The 18,455-nt window shown below is 54.8% G+C and overlaps 6 protein-coding genes across 6 annotated transcripts; 3 read left to right on the top strand and 3 right to left on the bottom strand.

Moving 5' to 3' along the window:
- Positions 1 to 22: 22 nt before the first annotated feature.
- J7T55_014210 (uncharacterized protein) lies at positions 23 to 2,245 on the top strand (the record flags this gene model as incomplete). Its single annotated transcript, XM_053132270.1, has 1 exon — positions 23 to 2,245. One exon carries the CDS (start codon positions 23 to 25, stop codon positions 2,243 to 2,245), a length of 2,223 nt encoding a protein of 740 aa, XP_052989811.1.
- An 812-nt stretch (positions 2,246 to 3,057) lies between these two features.
- J7T55_014209 (uncharacterized protein) lies at positions 3,058 to 4,970 on the bottom strand (the record flags this gene model as incomplete). Its single annotated transcript, XM_053132269.1, has 4 exons — positions 3,058 to 3,683; positions 3,909 to 4,247; positions 4,506 to 4,568; positions 4,631 to 4,970. 4 exons carry the CDS (start codon positions 4,968 to 4,970, stop codon positions 3,058 to 3,060), a joined length of 1,368 nt encoding a protein of 455 aa, XP_052989810.1.
- A 1,945-nt stretch (positions 4,971 to 6,915) lies between these two features.
- J7T55_014208 (uncharacterized protein) lies at positions 6,916 to 11,115 on the top strand (the record flags this gene model as incomplete). Its single annotated transcript, XM_053132268.1, has 4 exons — positions 6,916 to 7,388; positions 7,451 to 8,784; positions 9,194 to 9,273; positions 9,328 to 11,115. The coding sequence occupies 4 exons, from the start codon at positions 6,916 to 6,918 to the stop codon at positions 11,113 to 11,115; spliced, it is 3,675 nt and encodes a 1,224-aa protein (XP_052989809.1).
- A 410-nt stretch (positions 11,116 to 11,525) lies between these two features.
- On the bottom strand, positions 11,526 to 13,902 carry J7T55_014207 (uncharacterized protein; the record flags this gene model as incomplete). The annotated part of the gene is made up of 2 exons (XM_053132267.1): positions 11,526 to 13,724; positions 13,798 to 13,902. 2 exons carry the CDS (start codon positions 13,900 to 13,902, stop codon positions 11,526 to 11,528), a joined length of 2,304 nt encoding a protein of 767 aa, XP_052989808.1.
- A 1,399-nt stretch (positions 13,903 to 15,301) lies between these two features.
- On the top strand, positions 15,302 to 16,293 carry J7T55_014206 (uncharacterized protein; the record flags this gene model as incomplete). The annotated part of the gene is made up of 3 exons (XM_053132266.1): positions 15,302 to 15,432; positions 15,588 to 15,819; positions 15,916 to 16,293. 3 exons carry the CDS (start codon positions 15,302 to 15,304, stop codon positions 16,291 to 16,293), a joined length of 741 nt encoding a protein of 246 aa, XP_052989807.1.
- Positions 16,294 to 17,474: 1,181 nt separating this feature from the next.
- Positions 17,475 to 18,101, bottom strand: J7T55_014205 (dna directed rna polymerase ii 15 kda; the record flags this gene model as incomplete). Its single annotated transcript, XM_053132264.1, has 1 exon — positions 17,475 to 18,101. The coding sequence occupies one exon, from the start codon at positions 18,099 to 18,101 to the stop codon at positions 17,475 to 17,477; it is 627 nt and encodes a 208-aa protein (XP_052989806.1).
- Positions 18,102 to 18,455: the final 354 nt, after the last annotated feature.

Raw genomic sequence — 18,455 nt, 5'->3', positions numbered from 1 at the left:
GACGCTCCTAACGCGCCTCAACATGGCCCCACTCAGTGGGCATCCCCACAACCTCACTCCTTTCACCACCCTCATTGTAGCGTGGCTTTTCATAGTACTGACAAAGGCTATGCCAGCGACTCAACAAGGCACCGGTGGCCCACCTGCAGACGAGTTCAGCTGGGTCAAATATGTCAGGGGTCCCCCCAGCACCACTGTCTCTCCAGCCCGCTTGCTTGCCAAATATTCCACTGGTAATATTAGCAACCCGGACGGCATTCTTCAAGGCGGGATCACCACACTCACAAGAAACGGTCCTAACGAAGATCTTCCATCGCTTGTGCTGGACTTTGGCCAGAACTACGCCGGGATCTTGTCCATCGACTTCGCCGGAGCTGAACCGTCCGACCCGGACCTGTCCAACACGATGGCCCTGCCTGGTATCACTCTTGCTTTCTCGGAAACACTCCAATTCCTGACCAACAGAAGCGACTTTACAAGGTCGGACAACCAACCTGCAGGAGAAAAGTTCACCAACGGGACCGACCAGATTGCGGTGCAGAAGCAGCCGTACACTTGGACGAATCAGCTCGGCTGCCAATTTCCCGAGGATCACAAGGTCTGTTCGGACGGCTTCCATGGTTTTCGATATTTGCGCATCTCATTGCAGGCTCTTGACGAAGACGCGCCGTATACCACGGGGTTTGGAAGTGTGTCGATTTCAGGCGTGTCGCTGGCGCGCTATGGCTTCATCGGTACGCCGGAGAACTTCAAGGGCTGGTTCGAGTGCAGTGACGACAACTTCACGCAGTGGTGGTTTGAAGGGGTCCACACCAATGACTTGACCACCGACATATTCCGGGCAAACGACACGGAGCCACGCGACGCTTTCAGCCCGAGCCTGGTAGACAAGCTCGTGCTGCACGACGGGGCGAAGCGCGATCGCGACCCTTACGTGGGTGACCTCGCGATATCTGCGATGACGCTGTACCTTAGCCACCAAGACCCCACTGCGGCGCGAAACGTGCTCGCCGACCTGGCTGATCACCAGAGAGAAGATGGGTGGATACCGCCGGCGAGCATTCGTAATTATACGCTCCCGTTGTTTGACTATCCCCTCTGGTGGGTGGTTTGCTCGTATGATCTGGTCATGTACTCCGGCGATACCGACTACCTTGATAAATACTACGCGAACATAGTCAAAGTCCTCGACGTCTATTATCCGAATTGCACCAACGCCGACGGACTTCTTGAGAAGGGGCTGGGGAACAGCGCCGGCTATGGCGACTACGCCTTCCTGCCCCGCACGGGCGTCATCACGTACTACAACGCGTTATACGTCCTGGCCCTCGACCACGCGGCAGACCTGGCCGAATTCTACGGAAAGGACGAGGATGCCGCGAGATGGCGAGAGCGCTCGGCGGCAGTCGGCCCAGCGCTTATGCGCGAAAACTGGGACAGCAGCGTCGGGGCGCTATTCGACGGCGGGCCATGCCCGGACGACAGCAACGGCACCACCAAGTGTCCCGTCCACGCGCAAGATGGCAACAGCATCGCAATACTTGCGGACGTAGCGGACTTCGAAGACGGGTACTCGATCCTAGATTACCTCTCCAAGGCGCTGACGCGGCCCTACGGCAACGCGTTCTACGACAGCAGCGCCCTCAGCCCGGATGACCAGTTCGACCAGCGCGTGTACGCCTTCATCAGCTTCTTCGAGATCGCGGCGCGCTTCCGTCTCTTCTCAGACTCGGCTTTTGATGAGATCCAGAGGCTGTACGGGTGGATGTCGAGCCACGACCCGTTCTCGACATTCTGGGAGGGCATCGGCCCCGGGGGCGAGCCCTACGAGGCCGGGTTCACGTCCATGGCGCACGGCTGGTCTACTGGTATCGTCCCCCTGATGACCAATTACGTTCTGGGGGTGAGGCCACTGATGCCCGGCTTTCAGGCCTTTCTGTTCGCCCCGTACTCTATGTGGGACGGGATGAACTGGGCCCGGGGTGAAATCCCCACGCCGAGGGGGCCCATTGGGGTGGAATGGGTAACAGAATCCTCTACCTTGAAGATGGTGGTTTCAGCACCTGCCGGGTTGACGGGAAGCGTTGTTGTGCCCCTCGCATACAATGAGACTGAGCTAAGTATGAATGGGCAGGTTGTCTGGACCAAGGACGGAGGCGCGAGTGCAGAAGGCGTCGATCCTGGTGATGGCAAAGTTGTGGTGAGCGTTCAAGGCGGGAGCCGCCACGTCTTCCAAACGGCCTAACTTCGCTTCTCTCTCCATTCTTGGACTCTCACTATAGGTTCCGGCGACGTGACCGTCTCTGCTTATTATCACGGCTGTCTTCTCCATATACGCGGATGACAGCTCAGACGACGGGTTTAACCCAAGAGCTTGATCCAGCCCATCTATATTGCTGCAAAATGAAAATTTACACCCACTTAAATTTTTCACACGTGCGCCGAGGGTGCACATTAATTGCGTGAAATGATCCATAACTCGGAGGGATTATGTTGATTGAAGCTCCTAGACACAGACAGTGCCACACAGCAATACAACGTTCACCGGTGTTTGATCATTTTGTTCGGTACCTCATTCCATATCATGAGCCTTCCCCATGTTCTTTTGTAAATTACCAGATGCCCTTCACTTTCCACATGATCACTAAGCTGTGTGGCTGCCCATGGCCCCCAAAGAGGCGTGCCCGGCAGACTAAACAAAGTCAACTGTCGGACATACCGATCCACTCGTGATCTATGACTGGGCCTTTGGCTGTGACTATTTCCGTCGGAATCGAGGTTTTATGATTGCATTGTGGTTGAAAACCTTCTTTGCTCCGATCATTTTAACACCTAGCTTACAACTGACTTGATTTCAACGCGTCCCGGATAATCTTGCCTTGGATTGACCTAGCGAAGCTGGTGTAGCTAGAATAGCTACGACAGATAGTAACAATTCTTTATTACAGACCTCATCTCAGCCGTCTATTCTGGTCTCATACCAAAATGATCATGTTGGCTATCATTAGACGAGAAATTTTATTTTTTTAAACTTTCGCAAGAAATAAGTAACAGATCCTAGCCCCTAGGGCTACCAACACCCGTGATGCTTCCGGGTAATTCAACCTTGTGTTCGTTGGGGCCCATCTCATGTGGATACACTACTGGTATTGGCGCATTGTACGCATGTGCGGACGGTGTAGAGGCCGTCGGTGTCGAGTCAGAAGCATATTGAAATCCGCCCGGTGCCTCATAACCAGCTTTAGAATACGGCACGGCTTGAGCCACAGCCTTCAGCCGCTGGCGACGCTCCCAGAATGCCCACATGATCGCGCTGATTGACAAAACGCCGAGAGAGGCGCCGACTCCAGCGCCTATGGCACCTATTTGAGCTCCAGAATCCGGACAAGTGTCGCCCGTAGATGTTGCCGTGGAGCTGGCAGCGGCTGATGTTGCTGTAGCTGCGGAAGCTGATGTTGCGGACGTGGCTGTCGAGCTGGCGGTGCTCGAAACAAGCTCAGCGCTGGAGAGCGCGGCGACTCCGTAAATGAGAGAGGCAGAGGGAAGAGCGAAGGGGACTCCATCGTCTGAACAAGCTGAAGCGTAATCGTTGTCGTAGTCTGAGCCAACACAACAATAAAGCCAATCCGTTCCATTCTTCTTCCATCTTGCGACCCTTGCGGCATCGGCTGGGAAGTCATTGTCTAGATTTGGCTCGTTAGTGACCGTTCGCCGAGCGCGCCTCGTGAATTTCTTCAGCCTACCTCCCAAACATTTCTGCGGACATGAAGACCCCCAATTTCGATCTGTGCAGCTCCCGCGGTACAGGCCTAGAGGTCCGGAATCCTCGCTCGTTTCCATGCAGTAACCATTGCTGAGACATATTCCAGTCTTCCCGCAGCAGTGTGTGTTGTCGGAAGAGGTCGAACAGGGAATGTCTGCCGTGCCGACTTTCCCGCTGGGGTAATAACACTGCTGGCCAAGGGTCGCCGTTGCGAAAGCCGCAAGGGCGAGGGCGGATTGGAGTTGCATATTCGCCGGATGTTGGACAGAACCAAATGATAGATTTGGTGGGCGATAAAACGAGAGGACGTCGTCGAACAGAGGTTGGATTCCCTCGTGGTCGGCCAGAGGGCATTCAGGCGTTATCAACAATGACCCCCGGACCTGGCCCACAGTTTCGCCATCCTTCAGGATCTCCAAGCAACCTCTCACGCCCTGCATATTGTGACACGGCGCCCCACGCTGGGCGACCTGGTCGCCTGCGGCTGAGAAACACCATGCTTCATTTAAGGAGCAGTCAGTTTAAACCCGAAGATCCCATCGCTGGCCAAAGCCATAGGAGTCGGATTCGGGAATCAGCCTGATGGGACACCCCCTTATTTCCGTCATACAAGGGGATGAAGCCCAAATTGACAACATTCCATCCAAGATGCAACTTGTCGTGTCGAGTCAAGATTTGGCTGTAGTTCGTAAGGTTATAGTTCGAAGCCCGCCCCCAGAATTGCTGCCTTCGTCGACCCCACCACGGATCAACGCCTTGAGCATATCGAATATTGCCTTGTGACCGTCAATCGGCCCACGAAGGGCTAGTTTGAGACTGGGCAGCCTTTGAATCCTCAGATAACCCTGAACATGTTGGATTTGACACCTCTCTTCAGCCCCTCCGCCTTTCCATTCTCGTATTCGATCCCTGCCGAGCCACCGCCGCCGGACATGCCCTCGAGCTTTAGCCGTAACTCCTCGTCCATCTCCGCGACTGTCTTCTTCTTGGCGGCACCCGATGATGCGGAGTTGGTGTCCGAAAGTGCTGAATTGTTTCGTTCTGAGTCATGCGGAGCTTGCTGAGCTTGTTTGTCGTTGCTTGCGTCTGAAATGCTATCCTTTCCTGCCGAAGATGATGTAGTATATGTGTGCTGGAAGGGCCGTACGTGCAAGTGTACATGCGAGGTTAAGCGCAGCCCGGCGCTTGGTCGTATGAACTGTTTCATGATTTCGTTCGTGACTGACAGGAAGGGGGATGTGAGTATTGTGGGACTGGCAGTGGCCTTTCAAGGGTTCATGAATTGAATTCTTCTGTCGCGTGATGTCATTTGTCGCCTGAGATGCCCTAACCCCAAGGTGCCTCAGAAATCGACCCGTCTCCGTAAGGGTAACTTTTGATAAAATAAGAATCAATTACTTCCGGGATGAGGTAGCCTTATGTTTGAATGAAATTCTAGCATTTTTGAAGAAGAAGAACGAGAAATTTGGTGCCGTGTCTTATATAGACTACATTATGCATAGACTGTTGACGGCAAGCAGGTCATACCTACGTAATGTGATGCCCAAGATTATTCCCGTGGTTCCCCTATTGATAGTATGCGCACTTTGGTTTGATATTTACTGAGCATTCTTATGATTTCCAGCCAGCTAGACAAGTCAAGGTTTCCATTGACCTTTCAGTCCTCGGGAAATGACTCTCTAATAGCCAGCCAACAGCCAGTTTCTGAAATATGCGTCAAAACTCACCTGGAACTCCTGTCTTTACTTCCCTCAAATGATTTCAGCTTATTGGTCATCAAAGTCTTGTGGTTTCTCTTGCGGTCTCTGAGGCTAACACGTAGTAGCTAGCCAGAACAACTGTCAGATGTATGCCTAAGGCGGACGAGAGTTTCGCATGAATTACAGTCCCTGGGACGGTCTTCTACGCGTTAAAGAAACTGCGAGTCGAGAGAGTCTCTTGGGTAACATCGATGCTGATCTGGATTCAGCAACTCAGTCACGTACACGAGCAGCCTCGTCTTAAGCATCTGGACGCGGCCGGTCTTGGATGGCGAAACTCAGCCAGTGTCAACGGCACGGGAATGAGTTATTCAGAAGAAGTTGATCCTCTTTATTTATTGAAATCCGAGGGAAAGATTCATATGCATGTTGATTTCTCGTTGGTCTTGTGTGCTTCCACGAAGACACACGAGGACCTGAGGGGAGAATTATTCCTTGAAGGTGATGTAACATAACGTCCTCGGCAGGTATGCCATCTATTGCTACCTATACCCCCTAGCGCTCTAGAATGTACATTGTCGGAGTGGATCAAAAACAGGATGTTGATCTAGATGACCTCTGGGGCTGTGAGGGTGGGTCCTGTGGATGCCAGATCCAGAGGTGCCGAAGCCGATAGTGGAAGTAGAGGTGCCATTTTAGACATTCTGTTGAAGGCCTACTCCGCCTATGTGGTCGAGAGGACGATATGCAGAAGAAGATAAACTCACCTCAGGTCATCTAAAACTGCTCTATCTTGCCAATTCATCGGGTTGCACGACTCTGCATCTGGCCAACATTATGGAAATCTGGAAATGTAGCTTGGATGTCAAAGTCCGGATAATGCTTCCCCAGAAGGACCCCCAAAATCGGGCGAGTTATATTATCCACTAGCCATAACTCCTTCCTACTACTTATCCCCTTCGCATGGATCGACCAGTGCATGCCGAGTGGCGGGGAGCTCGCGGACCATCAGGGGCTCCCATGGACAATTAATTTGCCAGTGCGTCTCGGGAAGCTCCCTGCTATTGCGGCTGCCATTTAGTGCTATCGCGGGCCCAAGTATACGCAAATAGTGCGATTGGTCGACCTCAACTGCCAAGCGGGCAGTCCAGCTAAATTATCGACGACGGCCCGCCCGTTGGAACCGTTACTCACAGTGAATAGATAGTTCCACATATTTGCAAGTTAATGTTTACACAGCGTATTCAATGACACCTCTGGGAGAACTGGGTGCGTAGCGTATACGTATTCGTATACGAATATTTTCGACATTCGTACTCATTTGAGATAAATACATCATGGTACATTTTCCTGAACATGTGAGCTCGTTCCCAGTCTTCATTGGACTTCTCGTTCATAAAGTCCATTGATTTCACTCGTTCAGCCCACCTCTTTCATTCCACTCACTGAATCATGCACTTACTGCACATTCTCCTAGCCAGCCCAGTTGCTGCAGCAATTTTGGCAAAACAAAATTGCAGAGCCACCCCCTCGGATGCAAGCTGGCCGTCCACCGAAGAATGGGCTTCTCTCAACGCATCCATCGACGGGACACTGCTCCGTACCGTGCCGGCAGCCTCCTCTTGCTGGCCCGGTAACCCATTCGACTCTAAACTCGACTGTGAGGACGTTTCGAACGCCTGGGGGAATGGCACATGGCATTCGATGCAGCCGGAATCAGTGGATTATCCCTTGTATGCCAACAACTCATGCCTTCCCGATAAGGCCTCGGGCTACTCAGCCGAACGAGGATGTACCATTGGAGGACTAGCTCAATATATTGTGAATGCAACAACCGAAGACCACATTGCCACAGCATTGAAGTGGGCCTCCGAACGTAACATCCGTGTTACCGTCAAAGGGACTGGACATGACCTCAACGCCCGGTATGTGAAAACGAAGTTTATACAAGTCACTAGCTTTGACTGACTTTCTTATTTTCTTGCAGATCCACAGGTGCTTACTCACTTTCCGTCTGGACGCGCAACTTCCGGTCCATTGTACGCAACCAAGCATGGAGCGCTACAAATGCGTCAAGCACAGAAGATGTGCTTGTCGTGGGCAGTGGTCAGCAATGGGGCAATGTTCTGAAAGCAGCATTGGCGCAGGGCAGAGTCGTCACGACTGGTCAGGACCCTAGCGTCGGCCTTGGTGGATATATACAAGGGGACGGTCATGGACCGCTGGCTGCCACCCACGGATTGGCTTCTAATCAAGTTCTCCAGATGACTGTGGTCACCACCACGGGAGAAATTCTGACTGCAAACGACGTCCAGAACCAGGACCTCTTCTGGGCGCTCCGCGGAGGTGGACCTGGTCAGTACGGCGTTGTCACAGAGTACGTGATCAAGCACCACCCTGCGCCTGCGAATGTTGTGACCGGGTCACTTCTGCTGGTTCCAGCGGACAGCTCGAATAGCAGCAAGCAATTGTCGTGGCAAGCAGCAGCCGCGTTCCTCGGCGAACTCCCCGATCTGATGGACGCTGGAATGGCCGGTGCGGCCACCATTGCGACGGGAGTGAGCGCTACAAAGTTCTTTCCGACGTCCAATATCCAAGTACCATTCACGGGAGCAGCTCTCAGCCAAATATTCTGGGCCTTCAACACCTCTGCCGAGGCGATGGAAGCACTTGTCCGGCCAGTCGTCACGAAGCTTCAGAATAAATATAACAAGAGCAACAGCAGTCTCAGCATAAGTTTCAGCGCTGGAGCTCCCAGTAATTACTCAACCTTCTTTAGCGCCATCTCTGGTGATAATGCTGCAGGCGCCGAGAGCGTAGTCTCAAGCCGTCTGCTTGGCCGGCACGAGCTCAACGACACTCCTAACGAGCAGGTAGTTTCATACCTGAAAACTGTGCTGGCATCTAAAAACGAAACAGCGGGATCATTCACCACGATCGGACTCTCGGGCGGCCCTGGCGTCATCAACGCACCTGAGGAGCGCTGGGGTGCGCTTCTGCCCGCCTGGCGCTCCACATACCTTCACATGATCGCCACTGGAGCTAGCGCCGACTCGGTTGATGCTGGGTCACCAAAGGCTACATTACGAGAGGCTGCTGAATGGTATGAGGAGGTCAAGGAGCCAATGTGGAGGGAGTGGAGCCCGGATTCTGGCGCGTACCTGAATGAAGGTAACCCTTACACCAAGGACTTCCAGAAAACTTTCTACGGAGACAACTATGAGAAGCTGCTTGGTATCAAGAGGAAGTATGACCCGACAGAGACCCTGTATATCCTGTCGGGCGTAGGAACCGAGAACTGGGACTACGACTTAGACACCGGTAAGCTGTGCCATGTCTAGGGGCATTGAAGGACGGATATGGGCATCAAATAAAGTCCCACAATATGCTGTGATAAATACTGTAGTACGTATTTCCGTGCTTGTAAATAGGCAAAATCTTGGCTTTTCGAGAATCTATTTGAATCTAATTCGTACGTTTGGGTCTCGATGCGCACTGTCTTCAGAATATAAGCATCGACAATGAGCCGGTACATATTATGCGTACGCGGGAACAAAGAAGCAACGAGTCTGAATAACTTTGGGTTTATTTAAGTTTTATAGAATAACTTGACACATTGTGAGCAAGCTGAAGATATGCCTCCTGCAATACACGGAATCTTCGGTGGACCGAGCCCCTTCCACCCCCCCCCCCCCAAATGGCCGAGACCTAAGATCTAATTAGACAACAGCCAGGGTTAGGATCATCCACTTATTCGCCACCCAGCGGCTTCAGATGACGAAGTCCGACTCCCCGAAATCCGGTCAGCTGGTAAAGCGCAAGACATCAAAAGATGACTTCCTTTAACATGTACAAAACATGCAGCCTTTCGACGAGATAACAAGCACAGAATTGGGTCTCGAGGACGACATCTTAAGTCCTGATATGTCCCCGGCGCAGGATCGTTACCTAAATGGAATCCCAAAATGGATGAGACAGTCGGGACCCAGGTCCTCGACAACAATACTCGACCGAATTCGCTATGAGGTCATCCCGACCATCACAAAATGGACCAGAGCAGCTATATATCGTCTTACACCTTTATTATCATCGCTCCTTCGGCCGCGCTTCACCGTCCGCTACATTCTCTTCTCTATCGTCGCACTATGGGTGACCTACCGCTTCCTGATCTCACAGCCGCTGTTCGCCTCCAAGCTCCCCGGATACACCGGGCCATACAGCGTCGGAGCCGTCGATATTGAGTATCCGCTTGAGGCACCGAGGCGGGTCAGCGATGCCAAATTCAAGTCCAAGTCTGGGGTCGGCTATGCTTTCGAGGTTGAAACCGTGCTGTTCACGCTGTACTATCCGACGTCACACACGGCCAGAGCTTCGACGGCTGAAAAGTACTACTGGTTCCCGAAGCCTGTATCAGCGACGGCAAAGGGGTATGCCCGTTTTCTTGGGATGGACAACTTCCTTTTCAGAAATGTTCTCACTGGTGGCCTGTGGCTGGTAGCCAGCGGCATCCAAATTCCAGCCAAAGTCGGCGCGCCTCTCATCCCACCGGCCGAGCTTCTGAACCTGAACGGCACCAGCGGGGACCTGGCCAGTGTAGCGGACCAAGACGAGGATGGGCGCAAGCTACCACTTATGGTCTTCACTCACGGTATGCTGAGCTCCAGGACCGACTACACCCACTACCTGGGCGAGCTAGCCAGCCGCGGCGTTGTCGTCGCCGCGATCGAGCACCGGGACGGGTCGTCTCCCGCAAGCCCAATCATCAAGAAAGGGGAGGATGGATCACCGCGGTGGAGATACGCCTTCGGGCTGAAGGACCTGGAGCCCCCCTCCGACGGCTCCGGCAAGCTCGACACCCCAGCCCTCAAAGAAGCCCAGCTCTCCTTCCGCGAGGCCGAGATCGAGGCCACCGTGGACGTGATCCGCGCGCTCAACTCGGGCGCAGCGTCCACGTCCTTCCCCAACGCCCGCCAGCCACGCAACATGGACATGTCCAGCTTCAAAGCCCGCCTGAACACAACCCACCTCACTCTCGCAGGCCACTCCTACGGCGGCACGGGCGTGCTGCGCGCCCTGCGTCCCAGCCCGAACCGCGCCTCCAGGCTGCCCTTCTCGGGCGCCGTGGTCCTCGACCCGGGCAAGCAGAGCGGGCCGCTCAACGCCGACGTCTCGGTGCCGCTGGCCATCTGCCACAGCAGCACGTGGAGCCGGCCCGGGCCGAGCCTGTTCCACGGGCGGCCGCACTTCGAGGTGGTGCGGGACATCGCCGAGGGCGTCAACAACCGCACAGCGGGGGGGAAGTCAGAGAAGGAGGGCGGCGGCAAGGACGGCCACGAAGGGGGAGGCTGGTTCCTGACGTCTCTGGGGACGGCCCACCCGTCCATTACGGATGCGCCGCTGCTCGAGCCGCTGCTGCTGTCGTGGGCTACGGGGTCGACCATGGACGGGCGCGACGGGATCATGCAGTACGTGCTTGCTACTAGGGACTTCGTGCGGTACCAGCACACGGGCGAGCGGCTGGGCGTGTTGGGATTGTCCGGGAGGAACAAGGAGGACGGCGGCGCGATCAGCAGGGAGTACGACCCTCAGCACAACGACGGGATGCCAGAGCAGTGGCGGAAATACTGGCAGATCCACGTCGCACCGGTATGAGGCAGTGCTGTCTCTATTCTCGTAGGCCCAATTTTCATAGAAGCGTATAAACTTACTCCTATTCTTCTACCTAGTGAGCGCTATTCAAGTATCAGTGACTTCAATGTGTGCACCAGCATTGACTAAATGTCTGTGGTTTCGACCGTGGAGAATTGTTTGGTCAGGAGATGCAATTGACAACTAGGTAATATTTACAGACAGCCACAATGCATCTAGCCATTCGATGGATCGGCCGAAGCGATGTCTTCCGAGGGTGCTAAAGCAAAACTCTGACGCCGTGCCATGCGAGACGATCAAAAAAAATTCCAAACACGAGCCATGACAAACCATGTCTCTCTCAACTAGTGATGCTTTATGCTGCTCGTGGGGTCAGGCCTCAGAATTAATCTGAACATGGCCATTGTAGCACCTTAAAAACTACCGACCTTGAAGCTGGCTTTACGCGTCCTTCCGCTCCTCCTGATATCGAGGTCCGCGCTGCCACGCTCCTGATCTGCCGCCTCAGAGCGCCCCTCTCCAGCAAGACTAGACCTCTTTGGAGGTCTTCCTCGCCCTCGCTTGATGTTCACCTCGCTCTCATCTCGTCTTGGTGTGCCGGTCTGGCTTTGCGTGTGTGTCGACCTGCCTCGCACGACCAGCTCGTCACTGGTGGCAAGAAATCGATGCACAGTTCGATGATCCAGCACGCGCTCCTCCTTATCCCAGGGGCCCTCGGGCTGCGTCTTCGGCCAGATGTAACCGTACAGCTTTGAGTGTCGCTCACAGCGCGGGCAAGAGGAACGGGTATAGTAGGCGTTCTGTTGGACAAAGGCGGTAGTGCAGTTGGAGCAGCGCACCCAAGCCATATCGGGCTCGGCGAGGAGGCGCGGAGTGAGCTGGTAGTCACCGGGTTCCCGGTAGGTGACGGGGCCATTTGAAGGCGCCGGGGAATCACGATCATCCAACTCGTCATTTGGGGCGGTTGGTGGCGGCACGACCACAGATTTCTCCGGTAGGGGACTGGCATCGGGCTTCGGGTGCTTCCTAGGTCGTCCACGGCCGCGCTTTGCTGGGGTTCCAGCAGCTGCTAGAGTCTCGACTGAATCCACGGCTTCCTCGGGATCCTGCGCAATCATTGGGGATGGTGACACGGGTCCTTCTGTTGCAGCCAGCTGCTGGTTCTCGATCTGTGGCGCTCCATGGCTCTCGCCCGCCTTCGCGGAGGTCTGGCTGGCAAACGCAGCAGCAAATCGGTCGGTTGGGGTCCGGCCGTCGGGAGTAGCTGCTTCTGACGGGGTATTGAGAATGTCATGGATGGACAGGCCGCGTGCTCTTGGTGGGGGTTGAGGTGTACGAAGTAGCGGCACCGGTGGAGGTTGACTGATCGCAGGTTCTGGGAACAGCGCGACCTCCCGCAAATCGCCTGAGGTCAAATCTCCCGCATCTTGCTCCTGTTTCAGGTTCTCTAGAACCCGTGCGACCTGCGCGGGTTCCGAAGGAACATCTACGGGTTCAGTCGTGTCTTCGGGGGTCGTAACATCGGTGAGCACGGCTTCTCCATTCGAGGAATTTGACCTTGAGAGTGAACTACCTGACTCCGCATCGGAGCTACCGCTACGCTCTGCAACGAGACTAGGGATAGGTCTGATCTCGTATCGAGTCGTCTTCTGCTTCTTTGCGGGGGTGACAGGAGGTGTCGCGAGGCTCTCCCTGCCTCGCTTGCGCCTCAACGAGGCTTCTGGTCCTCCAGCCAGGCTCGAGTCGGTGGTAGAGGCTCGGTCGCTTGCGCGCAGCTGCTTCAACTTTCCCTTAGGTACCTTGGGTCGGAGGTCCGGGTTAACCGAGGGCGTCCTAGAGCTCGAGTCTCCCCTTCCATATCTGTGTCGTCCACGTGTGTTGTAGCCCTGTATGGCCAGCAAATCATTTTCGATGCTCCGCTTGACTGGCACAACGCCGTCAGGCTGTCTCCAGCCATTGGCGAGGTTGTTCTCACAAGTCTGGCACAAACACTCGCAATTATCCTCACCGAAGTAGTTCTCGCCGTAGGTGACAGTAATCTCCTCTCCCACTTCGATGCGCCGGATAGCAACGATGTCAATGCCAGCCTGACCAGTAATAACGAGCTTGGCGTTGGCACCGCAATCATGGTTGGCGAAGCGCGCAGGGCCCATGAACAGGCTGGTCATCCTATTCCTGCTGCTCACGACAATGCTGAAATCCTTCTTCCGGGAGGACAAGACCTCCTCCTCCTCCGGCGTGATCACAACCTGTATTCCTGAGAGGTATTTAACGGTTTCGTTGCGCTTTATGGGCACTCGCGCTACGATGGAGGCCTCGTGGGTGGTAACTGTATATCGGTTCGTGCTGCTGACTTCGAAGGGGCAATCGGGGAGGTAGATCTGCATGTAGCGACGGAGGTGTTGCCTGAAGTCGGTCTTCTCCTTGGGGGTCTTGAGCGCATTTAAGAATCTCTTGAGGCCGTCTGTCGCAAGGAGCTTCTCCTCGGCCAGGTCGACATTGGAATTGACGATCAGATGAGTCTGGATGATTTGACATATCTCGTCTTCCTTGACACCCCGTGAGGGGTGGTAGGATGTTCGGTTCTTGGGGATTGTAGTCCAGTACCAGGCCTGCGAATCAGTCAGCCTTCAATGCGCGCACTCGTGCTGAAAAGTCTTTCTGAGAGACTTGATTGGTGCATACCCGATCAACAAGGGCATCTGTTAGCATGTCATCGTAAGATGACAATTGCGCCAAGGTCAGCGTCTGCTTCTTTGCATTGCTGGATGCGCCGGGCATCTTGGGCATCTTGACAGATGTGCAGTTGGCAATGCCCTTCTCGTTGCGGGAGAGTGGTGCGACGTTTGACGGAGGCCAGGGCGAGGTAGCAGACAAGCTGCTGGCGGGAGGTTATGCGTCGAGTCCAAGGAGCGGGTGTTGGTCGCAAAGTAAGAAACAAGTGAATGAGTGGACGCAGGACTGCAGATGATCCTTCCGTCAACTGCGCCTGCAAGCGTAAGTGCGAGGGTGGAGTCCGGGACGGTCAAGCCGGGGTGGAGTGGAGTGAATTGCGAGATGGATGCACGGAGTGCAGCAGCACAGTTGACAATGACAGGAGAGGCAATTCAGCCGGCCTCTTCCAGGAATGCACTCGGCGGCGAGTGTGGTTGGAAGGGAGAGCGGCTGAAGAGGAGGAGGGAGGGCGGATAAGGAGGAGGGTCAGAGAGACAGAGAGGGCAGAGTAGACAAGGCAGGGCAAGGAAGGAGGACGGGAACAAGCGTCCTCTTCCCTGACCTAGCGCCCTCTTAGTCGGGAATAGTCCAGGTATCGATTGCGGACTATGCGAGTGGTGTGGTGGCTGCCACTTTTTGATAGTGTGTGTGTCGGTTCTGATTCTGGTTTGGGCTTGGCTGGGGCTTGTTCCGGTCGTAATGTAGTCGGGTACGGCTTGTTTGTATGTGGTGTTGGTGTTGGTATGAGAGTTCCGAGGTCTGGGCGCATACAAAGTCAGAACACAGGACGGACCCTGACACGGACACAGACACACGAGGCCAGCAGTGCAGATCTGGAGGTGACAATGCACACAGCTGACGATGCTCACTCCTAGAAAAAGCCCGCGATCGGCTGAGAAATTGATGCCCTTAATAGCCGCTGTCGTCATGAACAAGGATGCAATGGTGTGCTGTACTCTGCTGCATGATACATACAACACATACTAGTACTAAGAGAATGAAATCGCTCGACGAGAGACTGGACGACGAGCGGTGGATAGAGATGGGGTAGGAGAACAGGCGAAACAGGAGAGAGCAAGAAAATGAACGGGGACGGGGACACGGACATGGACACATACGATAATTCACGGCAAGTTCTTGTTCGCAGTGCAGTGAAGTGAATTGAGTCAGGGACAGTCGGTGTCTTGCGACTTTTTCTCTGAGTAAATCGTCGTAGGGAGTAGGGATTAGGTGATGGTGAGTGATATTGCGCTTCCCGCTCGTGTGACCATCGCAGAGAGAGGAAGAGGATAGGGAGGTGACGATGAGTGATTCTATTGGGAAAGGAGAGATTTGCAGGGAAGGACAGACTTCGGATTGAACCCAGAGAGAGAGAGAGAATTCAGAATGCAGAATGCAGAATGCACAAACCAATCTTACCAGGCCAACTTTTGGGCTGTCCTCAGCTCAACCACCATCATCATCATTCTGCAAAATGGTCTCAGAAAATGCAGTGGCCGGGCAACGGACGGGTCCCAGCAAGCTCTACTCGAATGTGACCTCTCCGAACATGGACAAGGCACAGGCGCATGCAGATAGACGGGTGCACATGGGCATGTGTGCGACGTCAACTCATTTGGAGGCGGCCCGAGCTGGGAGATCAGGCCCTTTGTCGATCATTGCCCTGCAGAAGAGACAGCGTCGAGTCGTCCTCTCTGCCCCAGGCGGAGAATTTCGAATGACTTACTTGGAGCTGCTGCTGAATGGACGAACACCCGGAGCACCGGCCGCCCCCACCCCCGACGGCAGAGCTCTTCCAAGGTTGCTCTCCGCCTTGTTCTGGACCCGGCAGAATTTCTGAGCGCAGCTGGGACCTCTGCTTTGGTCTGGTCGATCAACCCACGCAACCATCGCCAGTCGAGCCTCGCGCGTCAAGCCAAGCCACACCACACCACACCAGTACGAGGAGCGCGGTCGTGGGGGCAGAAGACGGTCAAGATGATTCAATTAAAGGTGAGCAAGCATCCCTCCCCATCAGCCAGCCTCACCATCAGCGCAAACGCGAGACGAAGCCAGCCGAGCTAACCCACCCTCCTCCCCTCCTTGCAGACAATGCTCAACTGCATCGACAACTCGGGCGCCGCCCTGGTCGAGTGCGCGATGGTGGTGGGCCAGAAGCGGCACGCCAGCATCGGCGACCGCATCGTGTGCGTGGTGCAGCAGCAGCGCGGCGCCAACGCCGAGGGCATGAGCGCCGCGTCCGGCAACAAGGTCAAGCGCGGCGACATCCGCCACGCCGTCGTCGTGCGCACAAAGTACAAGGTCCAGCGCCAGGACGGCAGCGTCGTGCGCTTCGACGACAACGCCTGCGTCCTCATCAACAAGGCCGGCGACCCCATCGGCTCCCGCATCAACGGCGTCGTCGGCGCGGAGCTGCGCCGCAAGAAGTGGAGCAAGATCCTCAGCATGGCCTCCATGCACGCCTAGAGGCTGTTGCGACGGGGGAGCCGAGCATCGATATTAGGATGAAAGTCTACGCCGGCGGTACGCGTCGAAATGAAAGTCTTGCCCTACGAGGCTGCCGTGCTTTGCAAGACATGAAATGGATGCAGACCGTGCATCCCGGCTTGGAGGCTGCTACCGGATGACAGAGGCGAAGAGAAACAATCCGGCCGATGGACAGTCACTGCATTGAGGGAAGAGGCACGAGGAAGGACATGGCCGAAAATTGATGAGATCAGCTGTATTATATTGCGGCGTGCGGAGAGCGCCATGAACATAGCATTCACGGAAGGCGTTGGTTTGGCGTCTTGTAGAAGCAGGGAGGTGGAGACAAGAATTGAGAAATGGCACAATTTCAGTGCCAGAGCCCAAGATCATTACAGAGAATTGTGTCGAATGTTGCTTTTCATGAATTATTGCTGATGCTTTGATCCGGTCATGGATCAGATTCTTATGTCCGCCAACGCCAATCTACCATTAAAACAGGTAGACACATGGGTGCTCTTTTTCCAGATCCTTGACCAAAACTCCGTATCCTGATGCATTTTCCTTCCCTTCGTTGTTGCCGGTATGTCCTCCCTGATCACTCGTTGCCTCGCCGGGACAGCTTGAGAACAGTGGTGGAGAAGGGTTGACAGATGAGCCGGTATGGGCAGAAGGTGGTATCGCCGGAGCGTGGAAGCGTGGATCATCCCATAACTACTGGTAAATATCACCACACTCGCAGCAGACATAGTACAGTTTCTATGGCGCACAAGCCAAGAGGTTAGATTCAACAAGGTGTTGATCCTGGGGTTGTTGAGGACGTACCATTCCTGTGTCTCTCGTACGTTGCTGGGACTGGAAGAAGACCGCCTCGTTATGGCCACAAGCCGGGCACTGCCGATTGGCACGAGGAAGCTAGGGTACAGAGATTAAGCGTCAGCAGCAGGTACTTGAACAAGAGAACAAGACATGTTTTCATGCTCTCAGAGACAGCCCGCGTTGCAAACACCGTCTTCTTCTGCGCTGCTAAGTGCTAAGCCAGATGTGCTCTGTTACGAACGGCTGTGGCCAGTCAATCGAGGTCCAGGCAAGACAGAGCTTCGGAAGGCATGGGGACAGCTCATTCGACGATGATGGAGCGGTATGGTTGTTGAATCGCGTGTTGTTCGGGTGCGCGAGAGCTAGGCAGCGACGGCTTTGCTGGGGCTGCTTTTGACGTCCTGGTTCGCAGTTACAGGCTCGTTCTCGGGCTCCCAGTCATCCATGTCCTCGTCCAGCTCCATGATGCCGGCCATGTCGACAATTTTGTTCATCATGCGGTCGAGAGCATCGTCATCGATGATCATCTGCTCGAGGAGCTCCTCCTGGTAGGTCTCGGGCGGGCTGGAAGGCATGTCGTCGTCGTGTTTGTCGTTGCCGGAGACAACGGCCGGGTGCAGTCCACAATCAGAGCACATGATGACCTGGCCGCAGCAGCCGCAGATGACAAGCGCAGATTTCTTGGAGGAGATGGAGGAGGAAGAGGGAGACGAATGAGGGGCATCACCAACCGTGGGATCGGAGGCAACGTCCTGAGTGACGCCGGCGGTCTCGCCGACCGTGTTCCTCAAGACGTTGCGGTAGATGCAGTTGGAAGTGGCCTCCTCGGTGTGCTGGCAGGTTCGACATGTGTACATGAGTCGGCGGGCGTCTTTATCCTCCTTCGGGTAGAGCATGTTGGAGCACTCGGGGCAGAACTTGAAGGTGACCTGCTCGGACGAGTTTTTGGAGGCGCCTGCGTTGGCGCTGGGCGAGCCGGGGGACGACATGTCGGCGGTCGATTACGAAGTCGCGGCGTCGACTAAAGAGTCTTATGATGATTGTGGGCGGATTTGAAAAGTATCTCGAAAGGTTGTTTCGATGGTGTGTTGGGTGGTGACGGCTTTGGGGTATTCGCGTATCGAAGTGCAAAATGTTGATTTGTTTGTTTGACGGATGATTGAAGATGGAGGCGGGCAGGGACAGGGAAGCCGAAAGCAGGTGGACCGCGGATGCAGTATGTTTTGGACCAGCGCGGGTGGGAAGAGCAGGCCGCCTGACAGGCACTTGGAGTGAGTTCTTAGTGTAGGTGCCCAAAGTACCCAGAGTTCGCGTGACGAATCAGACGACGATCGCAACAGTTC

This window comes from Diaporthe amygdali (genome assembly GCF_026229845.1).
Source record: "Diaporthe amygdali strain CAA958 chromosome Unknown NODE_30_length_622097_cov_64_914702, whole genome shotgun sequence".
Lineage (NCBI taxonomy): Eukaryota > Fungi > Ascomycota > Sordariomycetes > Diaporthales > Diaporthaceae > Diaporthe > Diaporthe amygdali.
The sequence above is the reverse complement of the archived record's forward strand: the minus strand, read 5'-3'. Positions and strand labels throughout refer to the sequence as shown.